At 40.1% G+C, this 18,300-nt stretch overlaps 1 protein-coding gene across 3 annotated transcripts in view; it reads right to left on the bottom strand.

The window, feature by feature from the left end:
- adamts16 (ADAM metallopeptidase with thrombospondin type 1 motif, 16) overlaps positions 1 to 17,944 on the bottom strand; it is a 52,393-nt gene extending 34,449 nt beyond the window's left edge. For all 3 annotated transcript variants that reach the window (XM_082551186.1, XM_082551185.1, XM_082551187.1), the window contains exons 1-5: positions 17,615 to 17,944; positions 17,419 to 17,509; positions 14,053 to 14,411; positions 3,688 to 4,045; positions 892 to 1,094 (exon numbers count right to left, since the gene is read on the bottom strand). In XM_082551186.1, coding sequence (XP_082407312.1) covers positions 892 to 1,094; positions 3,688 to 4,045; positions 14,053 to 14,411; positions 17,419 to 17,509; positions 17,615 to 17,701 — 1,098 coding nt within the window. In that variant the 5' untranslated portion in view covers positions 17,702 to 17,944. The remainder of the gene's footprint in view (positions 1 to 891; positions 1,095 to 3,687; positions 4,046 to 14,052; positions 14,412 to 17,418; positions 17,510 to 17,614) is intronic.
- Between the last annotated feature and the right edge of the window lie 356 nt (positions 17,945 to 18,300).

The raw sequence follows: 18,300 nt of genomic DNA, 5'->3' as shown, positions 1-18,300 counted from the left end.
ATTGATTAGAGCAATGAATCCCTATATGTTTTTACATATAGGAATAATGTATCACACCTGTTTCCACAGATCTGTAGTGTTTTGTGATGCATAGTGCACTGCATGTTTTTTTAAATAAGTAACTATGATTTTTTTTGTCTTTCCACTGTCACTGTGAAAGCATAATTCTATACAAAGCTAAAGAGCTTATTAGATTTCCTTTCCAACAAATATTAAATGACTTTTGTAAGCCCCATGAGGGCTGGCAGGTGGTGTGAAGCGTTGGGTATTTTCTGTGAAACCCCATATAGTATTTAGGTGACTCCTATGAGGCCGGTGACTGCTCTGACTTTGTTTTTACTACAGGGAACTATGTTTTCAAAATAGATGGATTATCTTTGGATTTGTCAGTCAGTCATTAAGTAGCAAAACAAGTGTGACGGTATTCGCTTACAGATAAGCTGAGAGGAATGGAGGGGGACACTGCAAGCGTTGTGGAGATGATCTCACCCAGATATCAGTTTCCTGTTTTAAGATCTCTGATAAGTTAGTCTAGCAGACAGGATTGTCAAGTAACTAAATCCTTACTTCAAATAAATTGCATGGCTTCCTCTTTCATCAGCTGATGTTATGGTGTATAATAGCAAAAAAAGCACAGCATCCTAAAACTTCATTTGATGATGTGACTGCAAAGTTACACCAGGCTTTGTGGTTCTGCTGTTAAAGCCACTTGTAAAAATACAAGACAACTTTCCCATAAAGTTACAAGACATCATATTTGGTATTCTTAAAAAAACGAGTCAGCCTTAAGGTTGATTTATGTAACTCCTGTCTTGAATGTGTGCTGCGCCCATGCTAGCCTATAGGCAGAGTGCACATCAAACACAGTGGTAAAGACTAAATTTGTCTCACCATGTTAAGCACAGTAAGAACATATGTAGTTATGTTCTCATGGCCATGGTTGTCCATCATCTTTCTGTCCACCACCACAAGTGTCTCCACATTGAGTCCCTGGTTGGCCTTGTTCTTCATCAGCACTGCCCTTTTATTCCTGGGGATAAACTTGTATTCATCTGGAAGGATAAAAATATCCTCTTCTGGAGGTTTCGGCATGTCTGTGAAAACAGATGGAAAAAGATATAGAGTAAGAATTCATTAAGTAATAAACTGGTCTGAAGCAAAATGATGTAGTAACAGCTGAACAACCTGAATGGAGCATTACTCAGTGATCTATGGCTGCACAGTTAACATGATGAACTACTGTATGGAAGCTTCCGAGTGACTGATGAAAGCCCAAACAATAGCGTATATAATAGCGCCTTAATTGCAGCCATAATGTCCATGACAAATGCAAGCCTTCCTTTCCATTGCTGATTACATTTGCAAGTGATTTGAAATACATTTGTAGCCACTGGCCAAATGTTTACCTTTGCTTATGTGTGCTAACCAGCGATTCTGGCAAATAGCTGGCAACAGCTCTGGATGATTAACCGTGCTCTTACTTTTGTGACCTGATGTCATGGATAAACTGCCAACTGTGCTTTTTTTTTTTTTTTTTTTTTTACTGTTGTTGACTCTGGCAGTCTCAATGTTATGCTACCATTAAGTGTGAAATCCTAGTATGTGTTCTGCCTTGCAGTAGCTACAGTTACATAAAGTAACAATATTTAAAACAATCAACTATATGAAATATTTACATGTTGAAAGCACACACATTCATCTGAAATGTATGTGCTTCCAGAGCTGTTTCATATTCTATAGACATGTAACATAAATATAGTGTATTTTTGTCCCAAAATGATGTTTTTTTTGTTTATTTGTTTATTTAGTACTAATGAAAGGCTGTATTATGAAAAAGATTTTGTAACTTTTGATGAATTGAAGCTTGCTATGTGAATCTGGGAGTAAAAGCACCTTCGAACATTCAGATTTGAACTATGACATAAAGTAGAACACCTGTTAGTGCAAAAGCACAGCATGCAACCATAGTATCTTGTAACGTTATCTTCTTAAGTCTTATTTTCAGTGTTTTGATAGGTTATCAAAATTTTGACCTGCTCATCGCTGGCTTAGATAATCTATAAAGGCTAGAAAGTTTGCTTATACAGGCGGAAAGCAGGTGAATGACCAAAGTGCCCTTCGACGAACACACAACGCAGGTGTTCGGTGATATCATCTTATAAAAATGCAAACATCATTGTGTTTTCATAGGGACATACAGCTGCTCTCGTTTGAAAGACCCCCGTGATGCAAGCAATGTTAACGGATCTTGTGGTAATTTCTTGAGAGCAAACATTTGTCATAGTGCAAAGTAAACAGAAATTATAAGAATTAACCTTTACTTATAAAATCAACCACAAATGTCTAAATAAATACATGAAAATGATGATTGTTCGAGGAATCAGCTAATCATGAATGAGTGTTATTGTGTTTAAAGATTTTCAGTCTAAGACAATCTGCTTTACAACATTTACAATCCCCATGTTGTGTAAGTGACAACACACTGCTGATTGTCTCCTTTACATAAAAAGGAGCTAATGTCTTAACAATATGTGAAACCCAAGTCAACATAGAATGTGTTGTCTTTAATCTTGTGTTACAATTTAAAATGAGACACAGCTGCTGTCCAATTTTCACAAGTATTTGTGAATGTTTGCTGCACAAATATGATGATATTACCATCATTAAATAGCAATTTGATGCTTCCACCAGCCACCCTCGTGAAGCTGTTACAAACAGAGTAAACCACAAATGTAAACACATGTAATATTATCGAAGGATAAGAAGGTTATTTAGTAAGTGTTAAGTGTTTTCATATGAAAATCTGAAAAGGGCAAAAATGCCTTCATGGCTTTTTTTTTTATAATTAAATTAGTAAAAAGTGATCCAATATCAAATCCACCCTAAATCGGAGAATATGTGAGTAAGGCTGACCTCAAAATAAAATAACATTGTTTGGTTCTTAAACACTTAGGATGTCACCAATCCAGAAAAATTTTGTATATTATTTTTTCCCATTTTACTAATCTAAATGTTCTTTGCATTCTTCGTTATTTAATACTGCTTTTAAAGCAATTACCAAGATTGATAATTGCTTTAAAAGCAGAATCTTGAATTACCAATTCAAATTCTTGATATTTCCAGTCCAAATTCTTCTTCTTGCCAAAAAACTAAGACAAAGCAACAAAGGAGAGTTAAAAATAACCCGAACCAAACAAAAAACCCCTTCAGTAGTTTGTTTGGTACAGCTGTTACTCTATCTATTACAATCTAGCAGTGCCTAGCCATCCATGAAGAAGAGGATTTATGAGGCTGACTTTAGTTGGCAATAAGAGCCACCTCGTTGTTAAAAACTTTACCTAGCCGGCCAGATTAAGCACTTAAAATGAAAGTTTAGTGGTGCTGTTACTTTCTGTTTGACCGTGAAAACCCAAATACCAGTGAGATTTGGCTAGTTGACACATAATGATCTATGACCCCTATAGTCAAGAGACATTGTTAGGTTAGCAGTGCTTGCAAATTCTTTTGCAAGTTTCCGGGTTAAGGTGAAATTGATTTTAATAAACACTATGTAAACCAAATTATTAGAGGTTTAAAAGTATTATAACAAGCAAATAGGAAGGTGCAGGAATCAATAATGTATGTAAATCTTAAGAGGAATACTACAATGTTACATTAGCATTAGAAGGAGAAATTGCCCTTACATACATTTCTTCCTTCTCCCACAGAAGTGTTGCTTCTGCTTCTCCCCATGTCTGTAGTCGCTGTCATGGCGATGGTCATTGTGCTGTTGGCCACTTCCATGATGTTTTATCAGGTCAGCTTGAGTGTTGCTGTTATTGTTGTCATGCTGTTTTTGCAGTCCCTTGTATTGATGTTCAAACACTGTGTTGTCAGCGGATCTCTTTTGAAGCACATGTTGCCGCTGTGTTTGGGAGTCCCTTTCTCTCTTATAGAGGATGTGTGGCTGATGACCGAAGGGCGCTGTGAAGTTCTCCATCTGCGCCAAGCCGTGTGACACGGGTCTCAAGAAATATTCTGCATCCTGTGTTTGGATCAAACCTGACTAGAGGCAAAATAGAGAGTTTGATTAGCTTTACAGCACAACCTGTTACCTAGGCTGCACTAATCTACTGTTGCACCCATGTTGTCTACACTCAAGCCATGTGGAAAACCCTCAAAAAAATCTTTCTCAGGCCAAACAATCTTGAAAAAAGAGGGTCTCTTCCCAACTTTTTTGTGAAAAAATATTTAAACGTGACCCAATAATGAAATATTGTTTGCTAAAACCTCAAAAGTTCACAAATTCTTTTCCACTGAAAAAGGCCCAAAGGGCTGCAGTCATATATTTTAATGATAACGTTACGATAATTACTCTCGCCAGCTTTTCATTTAGCTACCCAGTCTGCCTCTTTTAGCAATTAGTCAAGGTTTGACCCTTAGTCGCTCTGAACCCGCCTCCCTTAAACCTCTTTAGGTCACTGGCCACGTTTCATCATGTTTAACATCTGTTTTACTGTTCAGGGTCAACCGTTATCTCACCTAAATTTAAACCAAACTTGGTCAGACAGAATGATTTTAAACCCAATGGGCTGGTGGCATAAACATGATATATGCTGTATAGCAGGGGTGCCCAATCCCGGTCCTCGAGAGCTACCGTCCTGCAGCTTTTAGATGCATCCTTGTTCCCACACACCTGAATCACATGAATGGCTTGTTATCAGGCCTTTGCCAAACATGATGGCATGCTGAAGAGATCAAACCATTTGATTCAGCTGTGTCGGAGTAGGGATGAATCAAGGTGTTGCAGTTGTACAGTTAAAGTCCAGACCCCAACAAGGTTTTAAATCCTTTGGCAGGACCTTAAGAAAGCTGCAGATAAATGAATGCCCATAAAGTTGTAAAGAAGAGGGCCAAATTTCCTCCACAAAAGTCTTAAAGAATTACTTCAGGTTAACGCTGCCAAAGGTCATTATGCACGCTACTTAATAATGGGGTGTACTTAGTTCTTCAAGAATTGCATAGAATCTTGTGAAATGGTTATTTTTCACATGACTGTCAATATATCTGCACATATTTAAGGACACAGCAATTTTCATTTATAAATGTTCTAACTGGGTCAGTCTGAATTGTAGCAGTGGCATGTTGTTATTAATCTCAGTGGATAAACTGAGTCAAAAGCCTTTTTGAATCTCTACATTTTACAGTGACAATTATTCACAATATTTTTTTAAGCTGACGTTATTCTCGCTTTATTTTTCCCTCTATCCCTGTCTGTGTCAAAGAGACATTTCAGCTTTCATATTCAGCTTTTCAATAAACTTCTATCAACACAACAGATTCAGACAGTTGGAGATGGTTTCCCTTGCTCTCTTCTTCTCTTTTTCACTCTCAGTCTCTCTAAACATGCACCACATTTGTGATGACAGTCAGTTGGCATGTAGTGTTTGTACTTTAACTGCACTTGGCAGTTACAACCATTTCCCTAAAATATGTTTAAATGACTACAGTCGCCACTGCTTTTTTTCTTTCATTTTGTTTCACTGTGAGTGGAGTATGAGGCCCTTCATCCCTGCAGTCAGATGCTGGCTAACAGAGACACAGTGACACAGTTGCAGTGGTGAGGTAGTGAGTGTGTATTAATGTGTCTTTGTGTGTGTATGTGCATAAGTCAGTCCTTACACAGTACAAAGTGGAAGTTTGTGTGTGAGACAAAACAGTGGGAGAGACAGCTGGAAAATCAGGGCTCATAAATGTGAAACTCAAAAGTCTGCATGTGTAGATGTCTGCAGATGTTTCCATATCTCTAAGTAGGGGAATCTCTGGTAGCAATAAGTTAGACTCGCAGGAGCAAATTTCAAACAGTGATGTCTTTCATGCTGACAAGGTCTTCAGAACCAATTTTTTCATCATCACTCATCAACCTGGGCCGTTTACCCTTCATACAGGTCAGAGAACTAGCGAAGCAGAGTCTATGGAAAGTACCGCGTTGAGCTTTGCATGTGAAAACTATGAGGTCGATACAGATGTGTCAGCTATGACCACAATGACCATGCAGTTTACAGCTTTAATCACATACTGTAGTAAAAAAAGTTATTGTCAGTACTGTGCATTTATGAAGTAATTAGCATGATTGGTTCTACAGCTGTCAGAATGGCATATTCCTTGCAATATTATCAAATTATGAATATTAACACAGGTAAATGAAAGAATTATATATCCAACTGACCACATGATTCCTAGAGTGTGACATTAATGGTAAAATGGGGTAGAGGGGCAGGCTGCTGGGGTACTTTTCAAATCCTACTGTCAAGTTGTATGCTCAAGCCAGAGGAGAGCAGTTGTTATTTACAGATGTCCCATATTCAGATAATGATCATTTCCCACTATACAGTAACTGGTGTTTCACAGATGAAAGCTACCTACAAACAGCAACACTATATGGACACAAATGTAGGCCTAGACTGCTTAGTCTTTGAATTCAGCTGTTTTCAGTCCCATTGCCACGAGTGTAAAAGTCAAGCACTTAACCATGCAATCTTCTTTTACAAAAAAAATTGTGGCTCGTTTTAAAGAGCTCACTGAATTCGAGCATGGTACTATAATAGGAAGCCACCATTGCAAGAAGTCAGTCTGTAAAACGTCTTCCTTTCTAGATATTCCACAATCAACTTTAAGTGGTATTTTTGCAAAGTGGAAGCGTTTAGGAACCACAGCAACAGCCGCAAAGAGCCAGACCACGTAAAGTTGTCGAATGCTGAAGCGGAAAATGCGCAACGGTCGCCAACGCTCTGGTGACTCAATAACTGCAAAGTTGCAAACCTTCTCTGGCATTAACATCAGCAAAACATTCCATGCCAGAAAGATGAGGGTGCGTGATCAGTTATTGAGGGAAAGAAAGAAGTGAGAAAGAGGCTTACTAAAACGTTACCACCTTCCACCATTGCTGGCCCGCCAACGGTCAAGAAATACCCCAGCCAGGATTGTTGCTTATATCACATGTGACAACCGGTGCGTGATTCCACATGGCACCCGCCCCGGCGCTGTGTAATCACAGACAATTGTCAACAATTGGTTCCAAGTCACGATGAGGCCTCTGACCTGAACTGTGCTGCCGCCAACCATCAGAACTTCACATGCTAAGTATTTATTTTTTCTGTGTGGGTGGTTCAGGGATTGAACACTGGGGCATTAGTGTGGTGATATGATAAAGAAGCTCTACAGGGGAAAGACTGCCAAGAACATTAAAAAAAAAATCCCTTTTCATCATTTTTTTTGTTGTTGTATGTGGTTATTTTTAGTCAATCCATTGCAATGAACAAGACAGTCAAGAAAGGAAACCTATTGAGTGAGAGAACATTAACCATAGGATTTAAACCTGCAGCATGTGTACTGACTGTTTAGCTTGCGGTTGTTATAGAAACAGACATCTTTTGATAGCTAATAGCAGTAGTTTAGACAGCGCAGGGAAATCTGGCTGACATTCAGTCTCAAAAAGAACTGTATCTACAGAGAAGATATTTTCAGAGCTGCACTATTTAAATTTGACTTATTTGCAGCTGTATGTTGCCAACTTTATAAGTCATGTGGTTAGAAAAAACCTTTAATTTCCACTTTTGTTTACATTTGCATATGATACTTCGCTGTAACAGCATTTACAGTACAATACATGAAGCAAACAGTTCAAGAGCAAGTGGTTCGCCATTTCAACCGAAGCCAAAGGCTTTCCACTGGAGACATGTCAGCAAGCATGAACAACAAGATAGCTATGGCCACATTTCAAAGTGACAGTGTTCACTCTTTTACTCTTTTACTAAAGTATCTTACAGTTTGTGTATACTGGCTGCTTTGTCTTTTCAGCATTGCTGTAACACAGCAGTTCCCAGATATCTGTCTACACATATACGAAGTGATTTTTGGAGCTGACCATGGTAGCTTACTGCCATGTCATGGCATTTCAATATTTTGTCTATGCAACTTCACTTTTTTCCCTGGGTCAAATCATCAGTGTCGCTTTAATATTTTAAATGAGCGCATGAAAAGCTCTTTCAAAAGCATCGCAAAGCCAAGTTAGGGATGAGCAGCTAATATGCTTGTGTCTGGAGCTCCATCATAAAAAGGACCATGAGTCACTCCTCCACATATTATCCTGTTTCCTCTCATCTGCATTTTGTCACATAGACTGAAAGGACTGTTTCTCTGGAAGGATAGATCAATGCATCTAATTGTTTTACAAATGCTGTCAATGTATTTTGTCCTGTGCTTCAGATATCCAATCCAGATGTTGATACCACAGTATTTAACTGTTGGCTGTGAGCTCTTCTAAAATATGCTGATTTCATTTTAAGTGTTCTATTACTGAATACATCAAGTTTCAGTGACAGAAAACTAGACACGCAGAGGTGTTGTACTGTGTGTGCAATGAATTTAAACAAAGCTAAAGGATGTCGTTACAGACAAAAACAGATTATCTTTTTTATGCAGTTTTTGAGTTGAGCACAAACAACATACATGCACTTTCTTTAATTTAATACGTACGTGAGCGTGTGTGTGCAGGCTGCTATGTTAAGAGATTAGGTCACACTGGTCCCTTTCCTAAATAGCCAAAGTCATCGGATTACACAGTACGCAGTATGAAGTGCAAATAGCAGTCATAAAATGCTGAAATACTACTTGGGAGGGCGCAGACAGCTGGACTCTGTGTCAGACTCATCCAGACAAGCAGCAACAAGAACGGGGGGGGGGGGGGGAGTAGGCGGGCAAGAAACAGAAGGAAAACGGAAATGAGGCAGGGAAGCGCTCAGTGCATTACAAGATGCACCTGACTGTAGGCTGTATATGTTTCTGTCGTTATTTATCTCTACCCCTCCTCGCTGTCCTCGACAAAAATACGTGGCAACTTTGGCATCTCAAACACAAGGCTTCACATTTCCAAACAATCCATCTTTTGACAGAACAAAGTGCTTCAAGAGATGATGCTGCAATGCTTTATTTGTCATCCACACTGATTCCACGATGGCTACACTTCCAGCAGCCGAAGACAAGGATTCAGATTGTGAGCTTTGCGTTGACAGAGTTAACTGAACAACTGTGAATTGCTCTCTCGGGTCATATTTTAGTTTAATGCGCATTTCTTTACGAATTAGAGATTCCCACTGTATCCAAAATATCCAGCACGGATTACACAAACTGGAGGTCCTCATTACTTAATCTCCGTGGTATGGTGGAGGAAACCATGAATGATGAAGCCTTGATAAAACTGTTCTCACATCATTGGGTGCACAGTATCTACTGAGAAATGGTGATCGCAACCTGCCAAGACCACACTATGTGCTTTTCAAAGCTTCACTAACATCAGTAGACCCATCCCTCATATTCGCTTGGAAATCCCAGAGGTGGAAGAAATGTGCAGCATTCTATTATTACCATGATTGCGTGCCCCGAGGCAAGAAACACACCCATCCTTTTACAAGTGGAAAACACATACCTTCCAAGTGATTTGTAGTGGCAGGACATTAAGAATTTCCCTTTGATACAAAAGGAAGGTGTGCTTTACAAGTCTGAGTAAAATTAGCCAAACTGATACAGATGTAGGTGAAGCACAGGGTTAAAGTACAGATGTGAAAAAAGGACATACTGTATAGAGAGTAAGCAGTTGCTTATTAGTAGTTACTAGTTGAAAAAAGGTTATTATGCATACCTTTGTGTAATGTTCATGGATGCAAATTAGCAGGAGATTAAATAGCATACAAAAAGGCACAATAAGACCAAATTGTTACTTTGGTAGTACAGTGCTGCTGCTATGCTGCATACAGAAAAATATTTGAGAAAATGAATCATAATAACTCAATAATTTAAGCTAGCAGGTTCCAGCATGGGGTTTGCAGACAGCCAAGTCTCAAAGTTAACATATTTACAGATAAAAATCATGCTTGCAGCTCTGTGAGGCTTACAACATTCTTTTACGTTTTGCCACCATGCTGGTGAGTTCACAATGTCAACTAGCTGCTGTTAGGTAGGCTGGATGACAATAACGATGTTCAACATATTAGTTCGGCATGCTAAACATCTTGTGTCTGAGTAGGTTTTTCAACAAAGCTTGAAAAAGAAGGCAACTGGAGTTCTTTAGGTGTATGAAGATGTTTCACCTCTTATCCAGGATGCTTTTACAGGTCTAAAATGGCTATTTACCCCTAGTAAGGGGTTGTCCCCTTTGGAAGTGGTCTTGAGGTCACTGACCTACTATTGATCATGTGAGTTATCTCAAGGTGTGAAATAAGGCATGGGTCATTACCATCACCTCTGGGTTAAGGATGAAATCCCTGTGAAACCTTGGATGAGAGGTAAAATGTCATCACAAACCTAAAGAACTCCAGTTGTCTTCTGTTTCAAGATCTCAGGAATAACATCTTTTTTCCCCTTTGTTTGGACCAAAAATTGCACAAGATGCCATATGTAGGCATAGGGATGAAAAGAAAGTTACCAGATTGGAACAATTTCTGCATATCACTCCTCAATAGCCTCATATCCATAAAAGCAGGACTAAAGCATATCATGCTGCAGCATAAAGTCGACACAGAGAAGGAACTGTTTTATGATGGGCTGTTCCATGTGTGTGTGCTGGTGTAAGAAACCCTTTGGCAGGTGATCAGTGGGATTGGCCTGAAACTTTTATTCCATCAATTCATTGCTTGTAAGTCAGAGATTTTTACGGCTGATCACCCTCCTGTCATCAACTGCATGGGCTGCCAGAAGATGAGAGTTGAAAAGGCAAATTATAAATAGGCTTTAACAATGTTACACTGCCTGCAAGAAGAATTTTAGCACTTCAAACTTCCAGGGAGGGAGCAACGACCCTTATATTCTTCGTCAATGTCACTCCTTTTCACTCTGATCTTTCATTATCCTTCTGTTGGCGTCGATTAGCCAGCGTGAGAAACCCTAACCCTGCAGCTTACTCTAAACACAGATGGATGGTGTTAATTTTATTTTATTTTTTTTAAGAATGACAGCGCAAACAAATGTGATGAAAGAGTCTAATCTAAGTTGTATCACTGCGCATTTGGAGTCCAGGTGCAGTGCTGCTCCGGTCAATATTTACCAGTTCCTTGCTAAAGCAAACTGGCCAAAGTGCAAGGTCTCCCATATGCTTTCAAGTACAGTGAACTCTGTTATGACGTTTTGACCAGTTGTATGCAACATCTGTAGCACGCACACACACTTAGATTAACTGGCTGGACTTGAACACTTGTCCAAGAACTTTGAACCTTAACCAAAGCTTATATTAACGTTAAATCAATCTAAACATCTTCATTTTAAAATCCGTTGAGGTATCATGTACGTTGACACCACAACGTAACAATGTAAATGGCTTAAGTCCCTAAAAGACTGGCACTATGCACAGCCAGTTTAACCCTATAGGTATGTAGGTCTTTAGTGCAAAAACTCATCTTATGTATCAACACTGACTGTGTGACAGTGGTGAAGTTAAATATTAAAACGTATGCAGAAAAATTCTTATATGCAGTTTAGCGCTTAATAAAATGCATTCTTCCCTTTTTTTGAAAATCAGTAACCAGCTTGATCTTTTCCCTAGAATCTAAATACTTTTGCCTGCTGATATTGCTTTGCACTTCCCAACTTCACATCAGAAAAAGCCAAATTCCCAATGATGCCCTGACCCAGTCTGTCCTAGCCCGCCTCAGCCGTGAGAACAACATTTACAGACTCTGCAACCCTGGACCTTTTGGCTGGATCTTTTATTGGGATCTGCTCTGAAATGTAGACACACACACACACACACACACACACACACACACACACACACACACACACACACACACACACACACACACACAAACACACACACACACAGAAGAAGAGAAGCATCCCTGGAAATGTGCCATTCTCTGCCTGTAGTTTTAGAGGGCAATTCTCAGACACAGCAGTGGTCCCTTACAATGAAATATAAACAGTAAACCAACATGGAATTTATTTTAGCCTAATTAAAAACACTAAAAGCCATGCTTAAGTGAAATGTGGTCAAACTGGTTTTTAGGGGAATTTGCTTTTGGTAAAACTGTGAAAAGAAACAAGTTCAAACAATATTTCTTTTTCAGATGAAAGCTTATATCCCACTGGCCTGAATGCATTCACTAACGGATGTCAACTGACAAATGAAGCATTCCACTGATGTTGAAGAACAAAATGAGGAACACTTGAGAACTTCTCTTCTTTTTACCAAGCTTCAGCTGTACAACAGAAAAAGAGTAGAATGTATAATGAAATTAAGTGGCATAATAGCAAATAAAAAGAAACAATAAGGCCAAACAAATCAATAAAATTCTCAACAGAAAGTCTGGTTGAACAAAAAAGGTTTGAGTCAACTAAACATAGCTGTAATGGTAGACCGTTCCAATGCCTTGTGCCACAAGTGCCACAGGCTGAAAGGCTCTGTCTCCACTAGTCTACAGTCAAATGTGTGAAACAACTAACACATGCTGAGCCTGTGAACGAAGACTGCAAGCAGCAGTCTATTTTGTAAGAAATAATCTCGAGCCTGGTGATTTAGTGCTCTGTGTGTGTACATACGGTCATTTTAAACTCTACTGGCAGCCAGCGTAAAGAACATGCTGACTTCAAAACGAAAAAGTGTGTAGGTAAGTTTTTGTATTAATTAAGTCCTTTGTTCTCTAGTCCAGACTGCTAAGAGGGTTAATATAACACTTGGGGTCTTAGCGTGGCACTACCTCACTTGAGCTTATTGCAGTAATTTCTTCTTTATGTTCATGCAGCACAGGAGGACCACCAAGGCGAGAACTGGAATTTAGCCAGTAAATCTAAACAGAATGTAAACTAGTCCAGAGGATTTAATTCAGATTGATTCAGTCAGCATTTTTAGCCCAAACTGCATAATAATGACTTTTATGCCTAAAAAAGATGGACTTATTATACATTAACGAGTAGAAAGAAAAATAAAATTGCTTCCAAACACTGCTAGAGCAGATACCGAGCTTCACTCTGACCAAACACACAAATACAGCTGATCATTTAAACACCAATAAATCTGCTCAGGTTCGCATGTGGATATCCGCTTACTGTCTGTGTAGCTTTTAGAGTGCTCAGAGTTTAATTTCACCTGGATTGGATTTGCACCCATTTCAATCCTCTTTAAGCAGTGACAGCTGCAAATGTTGCGGCCTTCAAGATGATGCAAAGGTGCTTCTCGTTGTTGGAGGAATATTCAAAATATTTTTATATCCGTGTAGTAAACGCCATGTGCTAAACGTAAAGATAAAATACCATCAAAACATTGTCATGGCATATTTGGCCCATGTGTATTTTTAGAATTTTCCTGGCTTGTAGCAAGCATGATGTGAACATGAAGCTTAGCTTTTCCATCCATTAGTTATTCATTAGCCGACTTACAACTAATAATGCATGACACGCTGGAACGAGAACCTCCTGTGTATGTTTTGCCAACTTATTCGGTGGGTTTTTAAGTCAATTTAAGTCAATTTTCTCTGCACATCAGACAGACAATGGACTGACTCAAGAACTGTGTGAAAGACAGCCATAGAAGCATACTGTCGAGAGTCATAATGTTTCATCAAAAAGTATGGCGTCTCACAATGAAAGAATTGCAATTGAATTGAATTTACTGTCTGTCTTTTGTCTCGGGGTGTTAAGTTACTATATTCCAAACTTTGTGTTGAAATCCAAAAAAGGTCAATAACCTCTCTCTTTCTGCCTCCCTGGTTTTGCCATGACAAGAACTCTGACACTCAGTGTTTATAGTATCAGCGGTCCCAGGATGAGCCAAATTTCTTTGGCTCCCAAGCTCGTTTTTTTTTCTCGGTCATTGAGTGCAATTAGAGAACTCACTGCTAAACCTACATGCTGCCAAAACTTAAGCAATATAAAAATGTCCCTGAGATGCACTTTTATGATGAATTTACCGTGAAGTCTTTTTGACTGATACAGATGCACACACACCCTTTATCTGAACTATTTACTGACTTTCCTTTCTTATCTTCAGAACCCATCCTGCAGCCCATCTTTGTTTTGACTCACCATCCCCATGCATGTGGATAGTGCCACAGAGGAGTTGACCCTTGACCTCAGTGACCCTTGGTAAAAGCAGAGGTCATCCTGATGGTAGGCCCTCAGGCTCTTGGTGCCATTCTTTCCCAGGACCTGGATGGTGAAGCCAGGTGCAATCAGGCTTTCCGAGGCGTCCCTCAGCTCCATGTGGAAGTCCTGCCCCAAGCCTCTGAGTCGGAAGTGGACTGTTTCGCTGATGCTTTCAGCGACAGATGAGTCTGCGTCTGAAGCGAGGGATCTGCGCCGCCTTTTGCGCTGGTGGTGGGCAATTTCATGAGAGACGTAAGCGCCTTGGTGGTCGACCTCATATGGAGATACAATCTCATATTCTGGAGATAAAGGATGTTGAAGGAAGAAGAGGCAAGGAAAGGGACAGGAAATGTGAAAAGACAAATGAAACACTGAGTGAAAATTGCAATCACAACACCCACAAAAAAGGCAGCCACAAAAAGCAACTATATCTAGTCTTTTAATGTGGACATATTAAATATAAAGACATTTCTTAACTTGGAACTATGCAACTGAAAGCCTGCTGAGAGGTTTTAACTGTGATGAGAGAAGACTATATTTTTACAGATACAAAAAATAAATGTTTAGCCTCATGGTAAATCTATACTAATTTGTTGTGTCAACATAATTAATTGTGAATTGCTGCACATTGTGTCAGCTGCTGCCTTGGTTACAACACGGTCTAAAACTACAGCTTTTTGCTTTTCTTTGTTAGCTCTCCTCTGCCTGCCTCATTTACTTTTGCTGACGGGGTCAAAAGAGGATTACGAGAAAAGGAAGCTTTCTAGACAATTCCAGGCCTTTTAGTAGAGAGTGAATCATGTTTGACCAAGTACTTTATTTCTTTTATATAGCTCAAACTGGATAACAGCAAGTCATAAAGGGAGATGGTTGAATGTCATTGTCAGCCCTTGTGTTGTAGTCCAGTTAAAAGTCTAATCATGCTGTGATCATAAGAATTAACGGGCTTTCCTCAAAAGGTCAAATCAAAAGTAGCTGATTTTATACTGACTCCCTGCCTTGGTCCAAGTTTCATTTTGAGGAAAAATCATGTGACAGAGAATATTGCTTAAGGTCATCTGAGGAGTAAGAATGGCAGAACAGACTAAGGGACATCTTTTATAAGAAATGAACATATTCACTCTTGCATATACTTGAAATATATATAGAAAAGGTGCATGATGGCCAGCCATCTATCCATCCATCCATCCATCCATACAGGGTACATCCTGGACAGGTCACCACTCTGTCACAGGGCTGACACACAGAGACAGACAACCATTCACATGGATATTCACAGATATAACCAGTTAAGAAAGGACAATTAAGATTACTTTTGGATTGTGGCAGGAAGTTGAACTTACGGGAACCTACGCAGACACGAGGAGAACATGCAAACTCCACACACACTGGATTCAAACAGAGGACTTGCTTTCTGTGAAGTGACTGCACTAACCAATGCACTGCTCTGTGTTAAATGTGCATGATCGCTCTCATTTTAAATTATTTATTTATTTATTTATTCATTTTTACCATAACTTTTGTTACTGTCCTGGGAACTTAGTTAAAAGGGACACTCGATGCTGTCGTGTTTTAAGTCACACAGCTTAAAACATTTTACAGTTGATGCTTTAAGAGTAATCTGGCAGCAAACAGACATAAGAGCATCATGGCTGATTTTGGCACAGTACTGGAATGGCCACTGTAAATGTGTTTAGCCATGCAAAAGTGATACGGTGTCACTTTTTTCAGGTTAAAGTGCACAGAAATAACAACAACATTGGACAGTCAATAAGGGCATGTCCCAGTTACCGTACAGGCTGACCTGCTTTAGCAAGACCTAACAATGAGTATATATAGCACTAAGACAGACAGGTTCTGGCAGTGGGAAAAACATGCAGGGTGGCAGACTGTGTGTCATCCCTGCCTGTGCCAATGCCTGCTTTTTGGTGCATCTTGGTCATTCAGTGTATCTACACACAGCACCCTGTCCTCAGCAGCGGGTGAATTATTTAAAGCACGTTGATTTGCTACGACTGCATAAGTTTTAGCATGGGCAGCCAAGGCAGGAAGCAAAGCCTTGACATGTCACCAGTCTTATCTATCTCAGAGTTACAGGACTGCAAAGAGCAAACACATGCCCCAAGTCTCAAGCATTTTCTATGCGGAAAGCAAAGCTCTTAAGCAAACCCAGAAAATGGTCCTCTCTGTCTTTGCCTCTGTCCACATCCCCCGAATGCATAGACACACAGTTGCTTCCAGTTAACTGCTTGTCCCACCCTCACACAAAAAACAGCTGCGGCGACCCATGTCTGACAGTATACAAACAAAGAGTCCGCGAGAACAGAGTACACATACACACACACGCACAGACACACACACATGCACACAGAAAGAGAGAGACAGACAAGGCTGAGACAAGATCCTGCAGTTGTTGGTTTGTTGGTTTAGTGGCTCCTGAGTGCCATTAGCACTGATGAAGTCTTCAGCCAGTGGGCACCTTGGCTTAAAGATGATAAAGGAATGAAAATATGAATTCTGCATATGAACTCGTTCTAACATATGAATGTTGACACATTAACAAGGAGAAGTAATTGTTGAAGCGCTGCCTATGACACTAACTCAAAACACAAGCGAGGGCTTTCCCATTCCTTTCTGTTTCAGATCATCCGCACATGTGCTCACAGAGAGTTCATTTATGCAGACATATTTATGCACTTTCATGGTAACAACAACAACAACAACAACAAAAGATCTGGTAGAGAACTGCAAAGAAGTTGCTGAGTCATCACACCACATGGGGTTAGATCCACAAAAACAAGAACAGATGAAAGCCTCGCTCTTAACTGCTGGCACTAATAATTGACAAAGCAGGCATCACTGCATCCTCAAGGAAGAGTTTGGTCACTGTCCCAGCTAGATTGCTCTGGGAGCCATTTTTATTGTGTGTGTGTGTTTTTTTGTTGACTTGACACGTTAATAAATAATTCCTTTCATGTAACGTGAAATAAGTGAAACGACTTTTACAGAATGAAAGAATTCCTTATTTTGCTGTAGACCACAGTTTGAGATCCTCTGCAGCATGCACCAACTAGTGACTCCGAGTCAGGGTACAGGTTGCCCCCCAGCGGTGAATGGCGGTAACGCACAACGCAGGTGAGCGCCGTTTGATGCTGCTGACCGCTTTATGGGTGAGCGAGCGAGAAGTATTTATTGTCTTAATTCAGCTGAAAAGCATAAAACAGACCAGCAACCCACAAAAACATCATTACAGTGGCAAAAACACATCAACACTTACCCCCTCTGTTTTTCTTGTTTAAAGCCTACCTGTGTTTTGAGGTAAATTGAGAGACCGTAGCAGAATAGATGCGCCTTGATCACATTCGGCACTGTCAGCACCAGCATTCATAAGAACGCTCTGCGCGAGAAGAAGTGCAAATGAACTTGTTTGAGTAATTATGCAGAAAGCACTTGCTTATTTGAGTTCCTGAAAACTTTATGAGCAGCATGCACGCAGACTTACGTTGCCCAGGGTGAGAAACCACAGCAGGTGGAAAAACGACGGTCTCCAGTTTCTGCACGCTGCGCAAGACAAACGCAAGAAATTCATGTCCGTGGATCACTTTTAACACACCTCCCAGCAGTATCGATATCTTAAATAAAACAATTCAACAGCAGCAGCAGAGGCAGCACTTCTGCTTTAGATGAATGAAGCATCAAAGAGATTCGCATGCAGGCTTCAGTTTAACCACTTTGGTCTCCATTTATTTCCATGCGGAGTTCCAATCGCGGTAAACTGCTTGAACTCCAGTCCTCTCTCCCGGCAAGTCATTTTCTTTCTTTCCACTCAGACAGCCCTACAACCTCCCCCCCCCCCCCCCTCTCTCTCCCTCCCTCCCTCATAGCTACGCTCACTCGGCCGCTCTCTCCCCCTCTCTCTCTACCCAGTGACCACCACGGATCCTTTTGACTCCCAACGAAATTATGTGATTGTCTTAAATAGGCCGCATCTCATCTTGGCAATGGCAGACTCCTGTAAAAATCGCACAGAGTCCGAATATGTTTCTCTTGGGAGCCCGACGAGGGAGCTCTGCGCACAATACTCTGTGTGAGTGTTTTCTGGTGTAGGGGGGCTTACCCTAAGCAGGCTACAGCCTGTAGCCAATCACATTTGGCACCTGCTTTGAGAGATGTTCTACTTCTCAGCTT

The sequence above is a fragment of the Aulonocara stuartgranti genome, assembly GCF_965226115.1.
Source record: "Aulonocara stuartgranti genome assembly, chromosome: 11".
NCBI classification, from domain to species: domain Eukaryota; kingdom Metazoa; phylum Chordata; class Actinopteri; order Cichliformes; family Cichlidae; genus Aulonocara; species Aulonocara stuartgranti.
This window is presented reverse-complemented; position numbering and strand designations above follow the sequence as displayed.